Source organism: Balaenoptera borealis, assembly GCF_965194805.1.
Source record: "Balaenoptera borealis genome assembly, chromosome: 17".
Classification (NCBI taxonomy): Eukaryota; Metazoa; Chordata; class Mammalia; order Artiodactyla; family Balaenopteridae; genus Balaenoptera; species Balaenoptera borealis.
In genome coordinates, this window is record NC_138876.1 from 42,107,829 (window position 1) to 42,128,121 (window position 20,293).

Consider the following 20,293-nt stretch of genomic DNA (forward strand, 5'->3'; position numbering starts at 1 on the left):
TGCCAACGCAGGGGACACGGGTTCAAGCCCTGGTCTTGGAATATTCCACATGCTGTGGAGCAACTAAGCCCATGTGCCACAACTACTGAGCCTGTGCTCTAGAGCCCTCGAGCCACAACTACTGAGCCCATATGCCACAACTACTGAAGCCCGTGCACCTAGAGCCCATGCTCCACAACAAGAGAAGCCACCACAATGAGAAGCCTGCACACTGCAACAAAGAGTAGCCCCCGCTTGCCACAACTAGAGAAAGCCCACGCGCAGCAAGGAAGACCCAACGCAGCCAAAAATAAAAATAAATAAAATAAATAAATTTTAAAAAAAAGAAAGAAATACTGCAGAATGATAGGGAGTTTCACACTCTTTGAGTGGAATTTAAATTAGTAACATTGTTCCAATAATAATGGTAATGATTTAAAAAATAGGTCTGAATATTTATACCCTCTGTTCCAATAATTCACTTCTAGTCATTTATTCTGATGAAATTATTAAGGATTTGAAAAAAGATATCTGATGAAAGACAGTGATGTCAACACCACTTGTGAAAGGATAAAATTCTTTTTTGATCTTCTAAGACAAGAATAGTTATGGAACATCTACAATATTATGCATAAAATTTCTGAAAATGTATATCTTGCAATTTTTTATTAGTGTAAATTATGTTCTTTCTGGATACAGAAATAGTCTCATACTGGATGGATAGATAGATAGATGGATCAATCAATAGGTAAATTAACTGATTTGGGAAACCCAGACATGTAGATGAGACCCCGCAAACTCACTATTACACACTCAACAATTAGTATATAAAGTAATAAAGTAAGGTAACCTTTGACATTTGAAATAAGGAAATTAAAACAATTTTTCTATCCTAATGAACTTTTACAGATGATTTATATAAGTAATATAAGTCTGCCTGTGGTGTAGTTGTTAGTCCAACTCTGTTGGCAGTTTGGGTTTCTAGAGTGAAATATAAGCTTAAGAAAATTTATGAGTAAATTTATTTTTAGCATTTAATTTTTCAAAATATAGTTTCAATGTATTTTGTATTTTTAAAATATTTCACAGGGCAAAAAAGGAACTTGTTAGTAAATTTAGTTGTTATGTAAACTGATTGACTTAAAAAAAGGCTGACATAAACTCAAAATGGATTAAAGACCTAAATGTAAGGCCAGACACTATCAAACTCTTAGAGGAAAACACAGGCAGAACACTCTATGACATAAATCACAGCAAGATCCTTTTTGACCCACCTCCTAAAGAAATGGAAATAAAACCAAAAATAAACAAATGGGACCTAATGAAACTTAAAAGCTTTTGCACAGCAAAGGAAACCATAAACAAGACGAAAAGACAACCCTCAGAATGGGAGAAAATACTTGCAAACGAAGCAACTGACAAAGGATTAATCTCCAAAATTTACAAGCAGCTCATGCAGCTCAATATCAAAAAAACAAACAACCCAATCCAAAAATGGGCAGAAGACCTAAATAGACATTTCTCCAAAGAAGATATACAGATTGCCAACAAACACATGAACGAATGCTCAACATCATTAATCATTAGAGAAATGCAAATCAAAACTACAATGAGATGTCATCTCACACAGGTCAGAATGGCCATCATCAAAAAATCTAGAAACAGTAAATGCTGGAGAGGGTGTGGAGAAAAGGGAACTCTCTTGCACTGTTGATGGGAATGTAAATTGATACAGCCACTATGGAGAACAGTATGGAGGTTCTTTAAAAAACTAAAAATATATCTACCATACGACCCAGCAATCCCACTACTGGGCATATACCCTGAGAAAACCATAATTCAAAAAGAGTCATGCACCAAAATGTTCGTTGCAGCTCTATTTACAATAGCCAGGACATGGAAGCAACCAAAGTGTCCATCAACAGATGAATGGATAAAGAAGATGTGGCGCATATATACAATGGAATATTACTCAGCCATAAAAAGAAACGAAACTGAGTTATTCGTAGTGAGGTGGATGGACCTAGAGTCTGTCACACAGAGTGAAGTAAGCCAGAAAGAGAAAAACAAATACCGTATGCTAACACATATATATGGAATCTAAAAAAAAAAAAAAAAAAAATGGTCATGAAGAACCCAGGGGCAAGACGGGAATAAAGACACAGACCTACTAGAGAATGTACTTGAGGATACGGGGAGGGGGAAGGGTAAGCTGGGACAAAGTGAGAGAGTGGCATGGGCATATATACACTACCGAACGTAAAATAGATAGCTAGTGGGAAGCAGCCGCATAGCACAGGGAGATCAGCTCGGTGCTTTGTGACCACCTAGAGGGGTGAGATAAGAAGGGTGGGAGGGAGACGCAAGAGGGAGGAGATATGGGGATAAATGTATATATATAGCTGATTCACTTTGTTATAAAGCAGAAAATAACACACCATTATAAAGCAACTATACTCCAATAAAGATGTTAAAAAAATTAAACAAAAATTTTTTTAAAAGGCTGACAAATAAAAAATTCGGAAATCAAAAAAAAAAATACAGATGTCTAGTGTTAATAGTACTTCAGGGAAAGATGGAAGAGGGGTGGGGTCTCCATAGGGGTGAAGTGACAGGAGCAAGACCTGTAGCTGCAGGAGGTGAGATGAGGAACAGGACTTCATCAAAACCATTCAGAGCGAGAGTGACTTGAAGAACGTAAGCCAACACGGCTCCCACTCGCGCTGCTCCTCTGCTGTGACCCATGCCACACCCCTGAGCACCTGCACTTGTGCACACACACAAGCGCACAGAAGAAATGCCTGATCCACCCCACAGGCCATCTCCCCTTACCTGTCATTAAGGTGTCTTCATTTAAATGATTGAGTTTTAGTATCGATGCTGTGTATACTCCCCGATTCAGTGTGTGTAAAACTAGGAACACTTAGCACGTGACTGTAACAGAAGTAAATATACAAGATGTGACTTGGGTCTCGAGGGTCTTTTTTATCCTGATTCATTCTGTGTCAGCTGAAGAAAAACGCACAACCTAAAATTTGCGAGTTAAGTTGTTTTTTTTTTTTTTAATTTTATTTTTTAATTTTTGGCTGTGTTGGGTCTTTGTTTCTGCGCGAGGGCTTTCTCTAGTTGTGGCAAGCGGGGGCCACTCTTCATCGCGGTGCGCGGGCCTCTCACTATCGTGGCCTCTCTTGTTGCGGAGCACAGGCTCCAGACGCGCAGGCTCAGTAATTGTGGCTCACGGGCCCAGTTGCTCCGCGGCATGTGGGATCTTCCCAGACCAGGGCTCGAACCCGTGTCCCCTGAATTGGCAGGCAGATTCTCAGCCACTGCGCCACCAGGGAAGCCCCCCACGCCAAGTTAAGTTTTATTTGGGGATTTTACTGAGGACTGTAGCCCGGGAGACAGCCTCTCAGACAGCTCTGAGGAACTCTTCTGGGAGGAGCCAGTATACATAGGAGTTTTTACTGGAAAAAAAAAAGTGTAGTCGAACATCGAAAGATTACTGCTATTCACAAAAAACCAGACATCTCAAGTTAATGATTTTAGTGCTTTTCTATGTACGGGAAGATGCAGGAGTCTGGGCTCATTGAAATTATTTCCTAGATGGGCTTCTTAACTATTTAGGGCGAGTATTCAGAGCACAGAATGTTTTCTGATTTTCTTCCCCCTGAATTCCCCTCAGGGCGCACCATCAGGAGGGCAGCTGCAGTGGCTGATGACTTGCTGGAGGGCAACATTCATTGTTTATTGGGATGGCAGGGGACATTCCTTTTCCACATCTGTTAGCTTCCATGAGCACTGCAAGCTAAAGAATGGTCCAAACCCTCTGTCTGTACTCTTGCTGCCCTTGTAAAAGCGAAGTTTAAAGTACAAGATCATGAAACCATTCTGTGAGCCAGAACTTTCTTTGGTTATTCATGAACATATGTGAGTAAATGCCTTTTGGGTATGATGATTATAAGTGTAACAAGATGGGAGGAAAATTCTATTAGCCACTGATGCAAGCATCCCTCTCAGGGAGAGCTTGCCTCCCTTAGGAAAATGCCATTCTTGCCCGAGCTAAGAGCTGAGTCTACGGTGGTGGGGTATGTCTTGTTACTCCTCAAGGAGCTCCTGGGTGAATTTGGGAGGGGTGTGGGAAGAGGAAGAGAGGGAAGGACAGAGACAAAGGGAGAGAGGAGATGTCCAGTGCTGTGCCACGACTGGGATCTCCTGAATCCTCAGAAAGTTAAAAGAAACCCAACACAGAATACTTGGTGTGATTGCATTTCTCATGGAAACCCTCAGTGGGACTGAGAAGCCAAGCAGCTAGCGCCCATGCAGTCACAGGGAGAAGACCCCCTGTGCGGGTGACAGACAGGATCAGCCTGCTGGGGGGAGATGCAGGAAGAAGCTTAGAGAACAGAAGCCGAGGTCTGCGGCAGGCGTGCATACTCGGGAAGTGGACTGAGATGGTTAGTGAAAGGATACGTATAGGACAGATGAAGGAAACGTCACGAGTTTGAGGGAAGGCTTGAGTGGAAGAGCTTGTCCTGTCCAGCAGGGACATAGGAGCCCAATCCTTACAGCAAGAAGAAAAATATACCTATCTTATTGTCTGTTCTTAAGAGGAATGCAGGCATTCTTGGAAACTGTGTCATAAAGCGGAATGCTACAAAATAGAATCTATTTTCTCCCGAGGAAAATTATTATAGCAGAGTAGCATCCTGACTGAGAACTCAGCATTGCATAAACCATAAATACAACCAACATGTATCGTGAAAGCAAAGATACATATAAATTTAAATAACCACTTAAAACTGTAACATTATTCTTGAGTTCTTTAAAACAGGCATAAGTGTAATATACACAGAATTTTATAAAAGACTCCAATATGCTATAAAGTGAATAGCTGTAAAACAACTAGTGTAACCAATTTAACATGAAATATGTTAGTTATAGTAAAAATTAAACAATTAATAATATTGTGTTTGCCTTCTTAGCGCTTAAATGTAGTTTTCTGGAACAGTAAGTATAAGCCTTAAAGGGGTTATTCAAGAAAGTTTGAGCTAATGCCTTCTTTTTTCTATTAAATGTCCCTGAATTAAGCAATGCTGCTGGCAGTCAGTCAATTAATCAAAAGTTTCTTAAGGAACATAGTTGATACTCACTACTTGCTTGCTATTCTTGTTTAGGGTGAAGATGATGTCTTGTCAGAAAACCATGGATAGCATATTTAGACGAAAGAAGCAGAGAGGAAGGTATGAGAGGAGGATTCTCCACTGTGTCATTGAGTTGAGTGGGCTGCAAGTGGTTATCTGCACTCTTAGGAGGTAGGACATTGTATCAAGTGAAATTCCTACTATGGTTTAATTAGTGTGGGCTGACTGGGAAGTAGCTGTTTAGGGGTGTTTGAAAAGTCAGGATTGCACTATATTGCATGTAACAGACACCTGTCTACAAATAGGGGTTTATAGTTCCCAGTAACAAGAAGTGCCAGCAGCCCTGGGCTGACCTAACTGCTCTAGACAGTCATCAAAGACCCAGTCTTCTGTACTATCCTGCTCTGCAGCCTCATGCTTGAGCTCAAGATGTCTTTGGCACCTCCAGGCATAATGACCACACTCCAGGCAGGAAGAGGGAAAGGGCAAAAGTATGTTAGTTCAGTTTATCCCTTTTTATCAGAATATCAATAGCTTCTCAGAAGTACTAATGAACTTCTGATAGTCTCTCATAGGCCACCATGAAACATGGCCACCTACACCGTGGAAGTTGAGCATATTCCATCCCAAATGAAACCAGTGTTCCATAGTGAAGAAGGAGGGGAGAATGGATATTCCATAGACGGCTAGCAATGTTCTTCCACAGGTTGATTTATTTGGGATAGGAATTCAGGGCTTTGTGGTGGCATACTCCATATTACAGGCTGTGTTCAAATGTCAGGGCCGTTAACGTCTTTCACATACATTGTCTGAGTTTAAACTGATGTGCTGCTTATAAACCTGCCCACCTGCCCTCTCAAGATTATTATTTACCATTTTAAAATATATAAAACTAAATTTTAGGTTAAGTGACTTGTCCAAGGACAAGTGGATTCAGTACGAACATTAATTATCTTCATCTGGCACTTTACATGGAGAAAGTTGTCAGTTGTGGATCTTGTACTTAGATAGAAGAGGCCCTAGAAATTACTGGGACTACAAATGATGGAACAGAAGCCCAGACAGCAAAACTGATTTAGCCAAGGTCTAGTTACCAACAGAGACAGAACTAAACCCAAACGTTTTGACTTCAGTCTCGCATACTTTCCAAGATCTGCCTGATAAATATTCATCTAACCTTTGAACTCCTTTCTTTTGTGAGGAAGAAGAAATGAGTTTCAGAGCTTTCATTTGATCTCTATCCATTTCAGACTCTCCTAAACCACTTCTTATTTATAGAGCCCCTCAAGACAACCCTAATAACAAGGCTTGTTACTTTGCGGACTTAGACACATACATCATGGGATAAATTCTATTTCCCAAAATGGTAGGACTATATAAATAACAGCCTGGCATGGTCCGGTTAGTCTCTGACCCTTGAGCTTATTCTGTGTGCAAGAATAAGTGTTCTTTAGTATTTTAGTTCTCAAGGCTCACCATCCAAGGGGCCAAATAGACACCCTCCTTTGATGTGGTGATTTTGTCTGGGAAGGTTTAGAATTAATTTTCATTGCAGTATAGTTGATTTGCAATGTTGTGTTAGTTTCTGCTGTACAGAACAGTGAATCAGATATACATATACATATATCCACTCTTTTTTAGATTCTATTCCCATATAGGTTGTTACAGAGTACTGAGCAGAGTTCCCTGTGCTATATAGTAGGTTCTTATTAGTTATCTGTTTTATATATAGTAGTGTGTATATGTCAGTCCCAATCCCCCAATTTATCCCACCCCCTCCTGGGAAGGCTTTGTGTGCACACCCAAGTGGCAGACTGGGGAAGGACCATGGAATCCACATGGTCCACACTTTCCCCGAGGAAGGTAACCCCTCTCTGCATCCCTACATGTGCCTTTCTAAGGCACGTGTAGGAAGACCTGAATGACGAGGAACCACTTTTATTTAGGTGGCTTTAAATTATCTGAAAGTTCTTCCCTCTCTTGAGCTGAAATCCACTGTTTCATAGCTTCCATTCATTATTCTAAGTCAGTGGTTGGGAGTTATATGGACATTAACTCCATCTTCCACGGGACAAATATTTGAAGAAAGCCACCGTGGTCCTGGTTAATCTTTTTCCAGTTCCTTCTGTTATTCTTCCTGGGACATCTCTAGATCCTTCATCATCCTAATCACCACCCTCCAAATAAAATCCGATTTGTCAAGGCCCCTAAGAACCAGGTACATTCGGAGCCAGACACCATGGGTGAGTGGCACATAGTAGGGCCATTCCCTCCTTTCTTTTGGATACTCAATTAAAGTGGCCTTAACTTGCATTAAGGAAGTTAACACTCCTCTCAGTGTGGTTCCATCTTGAGCTTGTTGGTCAATCAAAGGTATTTCTCTTTTTCTGGAGCACCGTTGTTTCGCCACGTCTTGTCTTCTGGACTGTCATATCTATACTCACCGCAGGTATACACAGAGGCATTCAAATAAGTGAATGTGTCACATCAATTTGTTTTGAGGTTGTCAAAACAGTAATTCAGTCACAGTGATGTACATTCATTGTGCGCTTACCTGTTCCAGGCTCTGTGCTAACAACTTTATGTGTATTATCTCCTTTGATCCTTACAATGACCCTCTTGAGACAGTGATCTTCTAGTTTGACAGATGAAGAACAGACTCAAAGAGGTTGAAGAGTCTGCTTATGATCACATACAAAGAAAACAGAGAAGTGGGGAGTTCAGATCCAGGTCTCTCAGAATTCAAAGCTTTTGCTCTTCGCTACAATTCTATTCTGCCTCTTTATGGTAAGCACACAAAAAACCAAAAAAAGGATTCAATGAGGGCTCTTCCTGCAGCTTTATAATGACCAAAGAGAGAGGGCATAATAAGAGAAATGGGTTTGAAGTTCTGCTTTGGTTAGTATCTAGGATAGATACTCTGGTCATAAGATCTCATAACCCTCTACCCTCTGGGGGTTACAGCTACATTGCTCTCGTAAGTTACAGAAGTATTGAAAATGTCAATTTAATGAGTCTCCCTGGCAGCTGGCATTGCTGTGCTCATAATACGAAGCAGCTGAAAAGGATACATGGAATGACACCCAAACATTTATTAACATATTGGGAATCAAAGTGCCATGGAAACACTGACTACAAATATTTATCAAAATACTGGGAATCAAAATGCCATGCAGACAGTGGCTACAATTATTCCCAATGAGAGCTGGCTTGAGAAAAGTTCAACAGTGACATAAGGGGAAAAAGAGCTCTATGATTTATTTTAAAACTATTTTTTAAATGCCCTGGTCTACTAACAGCTGTTTTTTCCTGCTGTGTTAGTTCTGTCCTTCAGCTCCTCACAACAAGAGTGGCTGCAAAAAGAAAACTGCTAACATGAAAACATGATCAGAATAATAGGCAACCCCCAGCAAGGAGCAGACCTTCTCCAAGTAGGACTGGGGCCTTGGTTTGGCTTTGTGTTCTGAGCTTGGTCTCTCTCCCTTTCAGGTAACAGTCCTTTGAAACTATGTGTAATGATGGCTTTGAGAAAGGCTCCAGAAAATGAGAACTGTCCAGTGGATGGAACCACATTTAGCTGGCTAAAACAAACAAAACTAAATCTTGCTCTGGTTGCTGCAATGGGGAAGTAGATAGAATCCAGAACTTAGTTTTTTCTTGCTTTGAAACTGTATGCTTGACTCTAAGCAAATCCTCTCTCTACTGTTGGTAAGGTCTGTCAAATGGCCCACCCCGAGCTCTGTAAATGGAGTTGCTCCTACCTCAGGGCCTTTGCACATGTTCCTTCTCTCTGGAAATCTTCACCCTCATTCCCACCCCATCATCCTGGCTGACTTCTGCTCATCATTTATATCTCCACTACCCTCCCACAACAGGCTTTACAAGGCTACCCAAACTATTTTAGGTATTTTAGGTTTTATGTTCTTTTACCCTGTACATTTTCTTTTAATTGCTTGTGGTAAGCAGAATAATGCCCCCCTCCAAAGATAGTCATGTCCTAATCCCCAGAATCTGTGAATACATTACCTTACATGGTAAAAAGGACTCTGAAGATATGATTAAGTTAATGACCTTAAGATGGTGATTATCTGGTGGGCCCAATAATCACAGGAGTCCTTATAAGTAAAAGAGGGAGGCAGGAGATTCAGAGGCTGAGAGGGATTTGAAGATGCTACGCTGCTGGCCTTGAAGAAAGAGGAAGGAGCCAAGAGCCAAGGAATCCAGGTGTCACTCTAGAAGCTGGAAAAGGCCTCGTATCCTTAGGACCTAGCCCAGTACCTGGCATGTATAAGCACTGGATAAATATTTGAAAATTGATTATGCTCCATAGGAGCAAGCAGTAATGGCATCACGAGAGCTCCCCCAGTCTTCGTGATAATAGACAATAACTCTGACCAGAAAACCCCTTCATTCATTCATTCATTTTCATTCCTTCACGCAGTTGCTATTTTTTTTTTTTTAATTTATTTTTGGCTGTGTTTGGTCTTCGTTGCTGCAAGCGGGTTTTCTCTAGTTGTGGCGAGCGGGGGCTACTCTTCATTGTGGGGCGTGGCTTCTCATTGCGGTGGCTTCTCTTGTCGTGGAGCACGGGCTCTAGGCGCATGGGCTTCAGTAGTTCTGGCACACGGGCTCAGTAGTTGTGGTGCACGGGCTTAGTTGCTCTGCGGGCATGTGGGTTCTTCCCGGACCAGGGCTCGAACCCGTGTCCCCTGCATTGGCAGGCGGATTCTTGCGCCACCAGGGAAGTCCCTACTATTATTTTCGAGGTGCAATGCCAGACAATTGGGATAAGAGAGTAATCAAAACAGACCTGATCTTTCCCTTAATGATGAGACTAAGTGGTGCCACCTGCTACCCAGGAGCTTCCTTTTCTGTCACACGGTTGTGCCCAAGTATCCCAAGTGATTGATTGTGGGCCGGGGGGGAATGCAAATCTTTGGTGAAAAATCTTGTTTATATTTGCTATGTCATTTAAACATGGATTTGTAACTGAAAGGTGTATATAAGAAGGTTGTTTGTAAGCTCATAGTTATAGGATGTAGTTTTAGTAAGCAGCAGGTCACTATGTATAAATTCCATCATTCTCTCCCCAAGGAAAATAAACAGGTACAAGTTAAAGATGATCAGACTGGTAGAGACCAGGCCCAGTGACAGGCTTGACCATGGCACTCTCAGTCAGGTCAAGACTGTGTGTGATTATTTTTTTCTGATTCCATCAAGTAAAAGAATAAATATGAGATATAAACTAGAAAACTAATAGCATCATAGTATTAAAAAGTACAAATATTGCATAAACAAAAAATAGGGGGGAAACATACACATGCCATCACACTTATACATGCTGAAAACCTCTCTTGTAATCTTGCTTAATATAGAGGCCTCACTCATGTAAAACAAACTCTAAGAGAATCAAGAAAAGAACGTGGGCTGCATTTTGGAAACTATATTGCCTTTTGCTGAAGGTTTAAAGTTGCCACATTAAAACATATAACATATAGTATTAACATACAATATAGTATGTCACATTTTACATTATGATATATCGTATATCATAGCATATAAGGAAGATATCATACAGAGTCCCATTTGGTGAGATTGTATTTATAAAAGAGGCCTTACATACTCTGGATAATGTTTTGTGTTTTTTTTAAGATTTTAATGTAAATGTGTATTTTATTAAAATGAAGGAAGATTCCATAATCATTATTTATTTATTTATTTATTTATTTAATTTTTTTGGCTGTGTTGGGTCTTTGTTTCTATGCGAGGGCTTTCTCTAGTTGTGGCAAGCGGGGGCCACTCTTCATTGTGGTGCGCGGGCCTCTCACTATCGCGGCCTCTCCCGTTGCGGAGCACAGGCTCCAGACGCGCAGGCTCAGTAGTTGTGGCTCACGGGCCTAGTTGCTCCGCGGCGTGTGGGATCTTCCCAGACCAGGGCTCGAACCCGTGTTCCCTGCATTGGCAGGCAGATTCTCAACCACCGCGCCACCAGGGAAGCCCCATAATCATTAGATTTTTAATAAGCTTTTTTTTCCTCGAGACATGACCTGTTTTGTGATTCTCTCTCTTATATTTCTACTTTTAGCATTCAATTCCCAAACCTGGGTTGAAAAAACCTCAGCATTACATATACGGGGAGGGACAGTAGAAGTGAGGAGCGGGGACAAGGTCAAGGTCCTGAAGTGCGGCGCTAGGGAGCCCTGTCCCCAGGCTCTGCAGCCCAGGGAGCTCAACACCCTGGAAAGCTGGCCAGAGTTCAGCATGCGCTCTACTGCCATCCGCTCTCACCGTTGCTTCAGTCAAACAGGGCAGAAACGTCGAGTCTTAACATCTTTGAGATCCCTGGAAAATAGTCCAGTCTAATAAGACAAATCCTCTTGCTTTATATAACATAGTATCACAGTCATTTGTTCCACTTCCTTACCAACAGTTGGCATTTTAAGTTTTAAGATATTAGCCATTTTGATGGTTTGGTAATCGGTGGTATCTCTTGATTTTATTTTGCATTCTCACAATGACTAAGGTTGAGCACTTTTCACATGTGCTGGTTGGTCATTTGCGAACCCGGTTTTGGGAAATGCATACTTCAGTTTTTTGCCCATTTTTCCATTGGATTGTCTGTCTTTTCCTTATTGATTTGATGAGTTCTTTATTCTGGATGGAATGCTTTGTCAGATATATGTTTATAAATTTTTTCCCTCATATTGAAGTTTGTCTTTTCATTCTTATAATGCTGTTTTTTGATGAACAGAGTTCCTAATTTCAACATAAATTGAAAATTTACATTTACTGTAAATATGCATAATTGTAAATTTAATGTAAATAGTGAAGTCCAACTTACCAATGGTCGGTCTTTTCTGGGTCTTAAAACATCTTGGCCTACACCAATGTTATGAACATATTTTCCAATGTTATCTTCTAGAAGCTTTATCATTTAAACTTTCACATTTAGATCTACCATCTGCTGAAATTGATTTTTGTGTGTAACATTGGGGTAAAGATTCATTTTTTTCCCTTGTGATATTCAATTGAACATTGAGAAACCACCCTTTCCTCACTGCACTGCATGTGACCCTTGTCATAAATCAAGTGACTGTATACCTGTGGCTCTGCTTCTAGTCTCCCTCCCACTGGTCATTTGTTTATCCTTGGGCCACAGCCATGTATTTCTTTTGTAATAATAACTATAATAGAAGGAAAGTTACTTTTTAAATCCTACAGATTGCTTTGATTGGGCAGTTTGTCTACTGTTCTAGCACTCCTGGCAATGTGACAGTGTCTTAATACAGGCTCCCAGGGGACTAATCTGGGTCTTTCTTTCATAATTAAATATTCATGGGACTTACTACCACCACTACTACTACTATTACATAGCTAACATCTACATGGCATTTACTATGTGCCAGGCACTCTTCTAAGCACCGTACACACAATAACTCATTTAACCTTCCCAATAACTCTCTGAAATAGGTACTATTATCCCCTTTTACAGATGAGCAAGATACCCCAAATCACCCAGCTACTACGTGGTGGAGTCAGGACTTGAATACAGGCAGTGCGGCTCCGGAGTTTGTGTTCTCAGCCACTATCCTTTACTGCCTTACTGCCTCTCTTATAGGCAATGTATTTTCTTGTGAACCATGACATGCAGCCAGGCAGTCTCCTAGCCCACGGACCGTCAATTATACCAGAGCAATCTGATTGTGGAAGGCCCCCTCTTGCCCCTCTGTCCATTCACTTACTCTTCCGGGTACTGAGTATTCATTTGTAGGTAGGCTGGGAAACTTAGCTTGGTTAAACTCTCCATGCACTGTGGCTTGATGTAAAGGCCTTTAATGATAGGGCTCCTGTTTTCCTTTCCAACCATCTCCCTCCAAAACCCCCAAATGTACTATCCTGTGTTCTTTTATGGGATAGTCAGTCAGGTTCGGCCACAGGAGGAGACACAGTAGAGGCTCAGGAAAACAAAGTTTATTATACTCACAGGTCAGAAACAGGAGGCACCCCCGCCATGCAGAGCCACATGGGGAAGCACCAGCGTTGGTCAGGAGGCAAAGGGACAGGAGGGAGGGGAGAGCCTAGGCCATGGCCTTTATTAGTTTCTGCATTTCTGCAGGGAAGGCAAGGCAGGGCAGGGTAACAACTTAGGACTGGTTAGTTTGAATAATTACAGCAGGCCCTAAGCTATAGGAGTGGTCCCTGGTTGCCTGGTACCTGGTCCTGGGATGACTAAGGCAGAGGAATATCGTTTCCAGGGGGGTAAGGGCCAGATAGTGCAGGTATAGCTCTGGATTGGTGAGTTTGCATATCAGAGGCCTGCTTCTGTCTGGGTCCTTTGCTACCTCTAAGAATTGGCTAGTCCCAGCAGGGCAGTCTCTCCCCGGTCAGAAAAAAATTTTAAGATGTTAAAACATCATAATATACAGAATATTTTTAAAAAATATATAAACAATATATGTATTCTGTATTCAAATAATCTGTAGTAGCCAATGGCCATGTGCTTCATCTCAGAGCATATATTGTTCCTTGCTTTGATTGCACTTGTCTTGTTTATCTTTAAATCTTTTAGATCAAATACCACTCTGTCAGGTCAAAGCCCTGATGACCAGAGATGTGCAGTTACGAGCTTTCCCCACATCACACCCTAGTGGCTGTAGCACTTTTCAGATTGCTGTAATTATTGGTTAATATACCTGTTTCCTCTACTAATTGTCTTACCCTTCTGAGGGGCTCGGGAGTGGAAATGGGTAGAAATGTTGCTTGAATGAATGTATAGATGAATAAGCAAATGAAATAAACCCTCCCTTTCAGAGACAACATTCCACTCTCTACTCTTTTCTAATCTGTACCACAAACCACACCTACAACATGGGGTAACAGCTCCTTCTTGCCTCCTTTCACTAAAGGTCTGACATCTACCAAGGCCTCTTCCTTGTTGAGGCTGGGGTGACTGAGGCAGAAGTAAGGTCCACGATTTTCATTGCTTAGTTACTGAAATCAGTAATCTCAGTTTTAATATCATAGAATTAATTTATTAGCAAGATAGAATATACATTTGAAGGCACATATTTCAAACTAAAATATTTTAAAATTCCAGTGTTCATAGTTTACTATTATAAGCCTATCTTTTTTTTTTTTTTAAACATCTTTATTGAAGTATAATTGCCTTACAATGGTGTGTTAGCCTCTGCTTTACAACAAAGTGAATCAGTTATACATATACAATATGTTCCCATTTCTCTTCCCTCTTGCATCTCCCTCCCTCCCACACTCCCCATCCCACCCCTCTAGGTGGTCACAAAGCACCGAGCTGATCTCCCTGTGCTATGCGGCTGCTTCCCACTAGCTATCTATTTTACGTTTGGTAGTGTATATATGTCCATGCCACTCTCTCACCCTGTCACATCTCACCCCACCCCCTCCCCATATCCTCAAGTCCATTCTCTAGTAGGTCTGTGTCTTTATTCCCGTCTTGCCACTAGGTTCTTCATGGCCATTTTTTTTTTTTTTTCCTTAGATTCCATATATGTGTTACCATACTGTATTTGTTTTTCTCTTTCTGACTTACTTCACTCTGTATGACAGACTCTAACTCCATCCACCTCATTACAAATACCTCCATTTCATTTCTTTTTATGGCTGAGTAATATTCCATTGTATATATGTGCCACATCTTCTTTATCCATTCATCTGTTGATGGACAGTTAGGTTGCTTCCATGTCCTGGTATAAGCCTATCTTAATGAATTAATCCTTACAACAAGTGGTAAGCAAAGGATATTATTTCCATTGTAAACATGTGGAATGAAGCTCAAAGATGCCAAACAACTTGGTGTAAAGTCACAAAGCTAGTAAGTGACAAAGGGCAAAATTCTAATTCAAATCCATGGCTTCTGTTACTAAATTTGGAGCATTTTCCCATTAAGCCACACTGCTCTTCAACTTACCTTTATTTCCTCACAGCTTTTATTGTCAATGTTTACTGACAACAAAAAGGTTCATGTTTCATGCTTGCAAGCACTGTGTTAATGGTCATTTTGAATGCTTCTCAATTTAGGTAAACAGCAGAGCCTTCTCAAAAGGCAGTTTGCTAGGGCAGCAGTATGAGAGAAGTAAGCGAGTATAAACATCTCATAATAGACAGACTGATCTGCAGAATCATTTCAAGGGCCTGTGCATTTCTAAGGAGGATAGAAAGCACACAGCAGCTTGTAAAGAACCTCTAGGTGAACCTAGGGTCATTATGAAATGACCAAGAGATTTATCAAATGTTTCTATGTAATCCGTAAAATTAAGGATATAATATACAAAGTACAGTGGGTTGGTTTTACAGAAATAGACAAAATATTATGGGTCTAGTAGAAAATTAAGCACATGATCACAAAGTTTAAATCGTGGCAATATGAACACAAGAGTCAATAGTGTATGAAAACCTGTACACCCTTTTATGTATCTAACCAAAATAAAAATAATATTGTACAAAACTACTTTAAAATGATTTTTTAAATGTCTTTTCTCTGTCTTAATTTATCAGCAGGTGAGCCAACCGATCATATTTTTTGAAATTTCCACTTAAATATATTCACACGAATATTAACTTCTTTTATGTAGAATGAGAGTTGTATTTCTTTCATAAGCTTCTGAGTAGGTGGCTTTAAAAATCCATGCTGGTACATTTACTTATCTCTGAGGCTTTTAGAAAGGCATTTCTGTACTGTGACCCTTAAGAAACCGGAGTTTCAAATCCTCAACTTATTAGCCTCCCCTCTTCTCAGTCATCCTCAAGATTCAGAGAATGTAAAGGATTCAGCTTAGCAATGGCTGGGGACACCCGCCCCAATACTGTTGTATTCCTAAATGCTATTTCATAAAATACATATTAATAAAACAGGAAAGAGAAACACCAAATGTTTTATTCTATATTTTCAATTCAGTAATATAAACAATATTTACATAGCATTACATTTAAGTATTTACACAGCATTAACATAGAAGGCAGTAAGAAATGTTGCTTTGGGGGTTAATGACCATTATACTTGAAATAAGGTGACTTTCAAGTTCATGGTACACAATGAAAAGGATTATTAAAGAGCATATGAAGAAAAATAATATCATGGAAAATTATTAGCTACATGGCTCAGGATTTACATTAATTATATTTTGGCTCCTCATATTTTTTTCCTTATTTAAAAAAAAAAATACTAGCCTACTAACTTATGAAGCCTAAGCTTACTTTCAATAAATCACCTTGTTAACGTAACTTACAGTTTGTTATTTACAATCTTTAAACATAATTGACGAGCAAAGCTTTGGGAGTGCTCTTACAATGTTAAGTAATGTATAAATGTATAAAAAACTATATTACAGCTCAATAATGTAAATGATATTAGAGATATAAACATACTTCATGGAAAGAGTATATTGACCTAATAATACAGGTATACAAAGGAATAACTACGTACCATTTCACGAGGTGACTATTAATCCAATAGTGAATCAGTCCACTGCCAAACAGGGTGAACAATTAAAATGAGGCAAATTGATTCAGCCCATATACAATTTCAAATTTCTAAGTAAACTTGAAAGTATTTTCAACATTTATTTAACCATAAAATATGTAAAACAAAATATTGAATTGAAAACTAGGCTTGAACTTGGAATCAAAATTCTTTTTCAATGTGAGAAAGTGTAGGCAAATCTAGTTCATAAAATAATCTACAGAGACAAATGATGGGGACTGTTTTGAATATCATTAAAAAAATGTTATGCTGAAAGCAACATTTAGATTTTTTTTTTTGTCCCATTGTCAGAGCTATCTAGTCTATGAGCTGGTGAATTAAATACCATGCCTAATGGGAAAATAATATTTTCCATTGTATCACACTACATGTTCACAAAGCAAGTTGTATATCTACAAGTTATAAAAATAAATCTTTCTGTAGATTAAAAAACAAATAAAAATAGAATAATTTGTATTACAAGTTTTAAAAAATATGGCAAACTAACCTGATAATCATGACTTTTTTTTTGCCATGATTATAATTGTCTTTATCTATTCAATAAATTAAATCAGAAATCTTTGATCCACCAATGTTTTGGATGCCAAATTCTTCTGTCCTACTGTATTACGAATAAATCTAAAAATCTGAAAAAAAGTAAAACAATTCAGAAGGAAAAATATATATATAAAGGAAATTAATTGTGCACATCAATTAAAATATCTAAATTAAACTAGCTAATTCTCTCAACTATTTATTTTCATGTATCAGACATCTGAATTCCATGGTGATACACAAATTTATTTCAAGACTATTATCATCTTTCATAATACTGAAGCAGTGTGCGTCCCTATTCAGAATATATTTTTATAAATTAATGATACAAATCCCCTTATATTCACAGGAATATACTTTTAAATATTTGGCAAGACAAGTTTCCTCTAGCTCTAAAAGCTATGGAAACATCAATAGAACTGTGAGGAACAGAATTTGTTCATAATTCTAGATCTCTATCAAAAACTAATACATTATATCTTATTAACTCATACACTTCTTTGACATAGTGGGGAATATTTGGGTGATATGAATACTAACATTTCTAGAACAAATTTGGTTTTTCTTGAAGTCTCCATTTCAGGCTCCACACCCATCCACGCAATTGTTTTCAAATCCAAGCAGATAGGGGATGTGTGAGAGTTACAAGTTAAAGTGGCTGAGCCTAGAGCTAGATCTCAGAGCTTGCCTTTTTGTTACGGTAACATCTGGTGCAGAGGGTGAATGGGACTCTAATTACTGCTCACTGCTGGCATCTAGGAGAGATGGGTAATTTAAATGTCTTCCTATTAGGTTCCTTTCACATTTGCTCAAGCAACTTATGCCTTCCCCGAGACCTCGGTACTTCATTGACCCTGAAGGAAAGTGTAGAATGAACCTGGTTGAAATGTTTTTCCTTTTTTTGGCAGGGCTAATCATATTCTAAATCTTTATAAATTCCTAGTGAGAGTATACATTGTTACTCTCTGCTATAAAAATAAATATCTACTTCTAACATATTTCTTTTAAATGAAACCCAGAAAAAATTCTTAAATTTACCTCTTGCTGTAGGTACGTAAGGAAGGATGCTAAAATAAAATCTTGGCAAGCCAAATCCACAACACAGAAGAACATCAGATCATAAATAAGCAGAGTGGCTTCATTTCCATAATACAGAACACTGCTGAAAGAATAACTTTCATCTATCAAAAAAAGCAATTTATAAGACATAAATTAGAAATTTAAAAATAGAATAAACCTGTGATAAATTTCTGGTGATAAAACTTGGATATTTAAAAACAACTAGTTACTATAATACTTCATGGCTATCTTATGTCAATTATACCTGAATTTAAAAAAAGAAAAAAATACTTCATGGTTTACAAAAAATAAACAAAGGGTATTAAAATTTGCTAATCTAAAAGGTTAATCAAAGAACTCTGCTCATAAAAAGCAGTTTTAACATTTGCACCAAGGGTTGTAATTGCTAGTAGTTTAAGTATACAGTCAATATCTTTCAATGATCAGGTAATGAATATCCTTTCTCTACTTGTTTATATAACTAAAGGCTAAAGAATCTTAGAAAGATTCTCTAAGATAGATTAAGTTTAAAAAGCAAAACACACTTTTCTGCACAGCAGAGAATTAACACAGCATTGTAAATCAACTATACTTCAATTAAAATAAATAAATAAATAAAAAGCAAAACAAAACCAGCAAGGACTAGAATAGTGTGCTATAATTTATGTCTCAAGTAGTCCCCTAAGGTTCTTCTCTGAGACTTCTTCTCTTCTCACTCCCCAAGTAAGGGTTCATCCTTTTTGGGATGTGAACACCCTTTTAAGATTCTGATGAAAGCTACAGACCCTTTCACGAGAGGAAGTGGGGGAAGTACACATATACGAATCTTGCACACAATTTCAGGGAGGTACAGAGAATCACTTCAGTGATTCAGCTGCCCATGGATACCCAGTTAGGAACTCTTGTTTTATACAAGAGGACATCTGGCTTGCTGCTAACATTCTTTTTTGATCAGGGCGTTAGTTATAGGAATATATTCAGTTTGTGAAAATTCACTGGCCGTTAAGCTATATCCTTACAAGATATGCACTTCTGTACATATAGTTGTATACATATTTAAAAAAAATAAACAAGCCAGCAATATACACTCTTCGTGGGTGACCTTTCACTGCCATTGCTCCAGCAATGACCTCATTTGATGAGACTCCCCAGCTTATTGTGTGCCTTTACTTTCTCCTAAGATCCAGTCCCCCAGTTGGCTTACTGGACATCTCTTCCTAGATGTCCCAAAGGTACCTCAAGACACAACATATTCAAAACCAAATTCATCCTCTTTCCTTCAAAACCTGGTCCTCCATCTGCACTCCCTGTCTCAGTGAAGGGTGGCACCACCAACAATCACCTAGTCACACAAGCTGGAAATCCGGATGATTTTTGACTACTCTTTCTCTCCTACCTTCTTTTCCTTAACATCTCTGGCAATCTTTTCTTCTTTATCCTCATCACTACTGCCTTAGCTCATATTCTCCTAATTTCCCAATAGAGATGAAGAAGTTGTTGATGATGATTGTATTATTATTATTATTAGAAATGGTAACAACATCATTTTTCTGAGCGCCTACCCATACCAGGTTCTTTACACAATGATTACACATGTGTAAACGCAACAACCCTTAGAAGGTTATACTTAATTTTATAGAGAGGGCATTAAAGTTCAGAAAGGGTAAACAACTTTCTCAGGTGCACAAAACTAGTAGTCAGATCTTGAACCCAAGACCAGAAAATTTTGAAAGCTATATTCTTAATGACTAAGTTATATTGTTATAGTCTTACATCTGTTTAACCCAACCTATTCACTACTGCCAGAATAATTCTTCCAATTTATAAATCAGATATGCTGAAGGCTTTCTGATGACATCCATGTTCATTAGCAGTGGTTTCCAAATTGTTCTGATCATGTATCCTTATCAGAATAAAATGCTGAGCATGCATCCCATAATAGGCGTAGTTTATTAATTACTACTACATATAATTTTTCCAAAATATAAATTAAGAATGATGGAATTGCAAATATACAAATAGACTTTTCAATATTTTCTTCTCACACCTCCATGGATCAACC

The 20,293-nt window shown here is 38.9% G+C and overlaps 1 protein-coding gene across 4 annotated transcripts in view; it reads right to left on the bottom strand.

The window, feature by feature from the left end:
- Positions 1-16,011: 16,011 nt before the first annotated feature.
- The window catches only part of TMEM67 (transmembrane protein 67), a 44,156-nt gene continuing 39,874 nt past the window's right edge, over positions 16,012-20,293 (bottom strand). For 2 of the 4 annotated variants that reach the window (XM_082363277.1, XM_082363275.1), the window contains 2 exons: positions 18,211-18,353; positions 16,012-17,264 (listed from right to left, as the gene is read on the bottom strand). In XM_082363277.1, the coding sequence (XP_082219403.1) occupies positions 17,184-17,264; positions 18,211-18,353 (224 nt within the window). In that variant the 3' untranslated portion in view covers positions 16,012-17,183. Of the gene's footprint in view, positions 18,027-18,210; positions 18,354-20,293 lie in introns of all 4 variants that reach the window. The other 2 variants (XR_014236358.1, XM_082363276.1) reach the window with 2 other exon arrangements.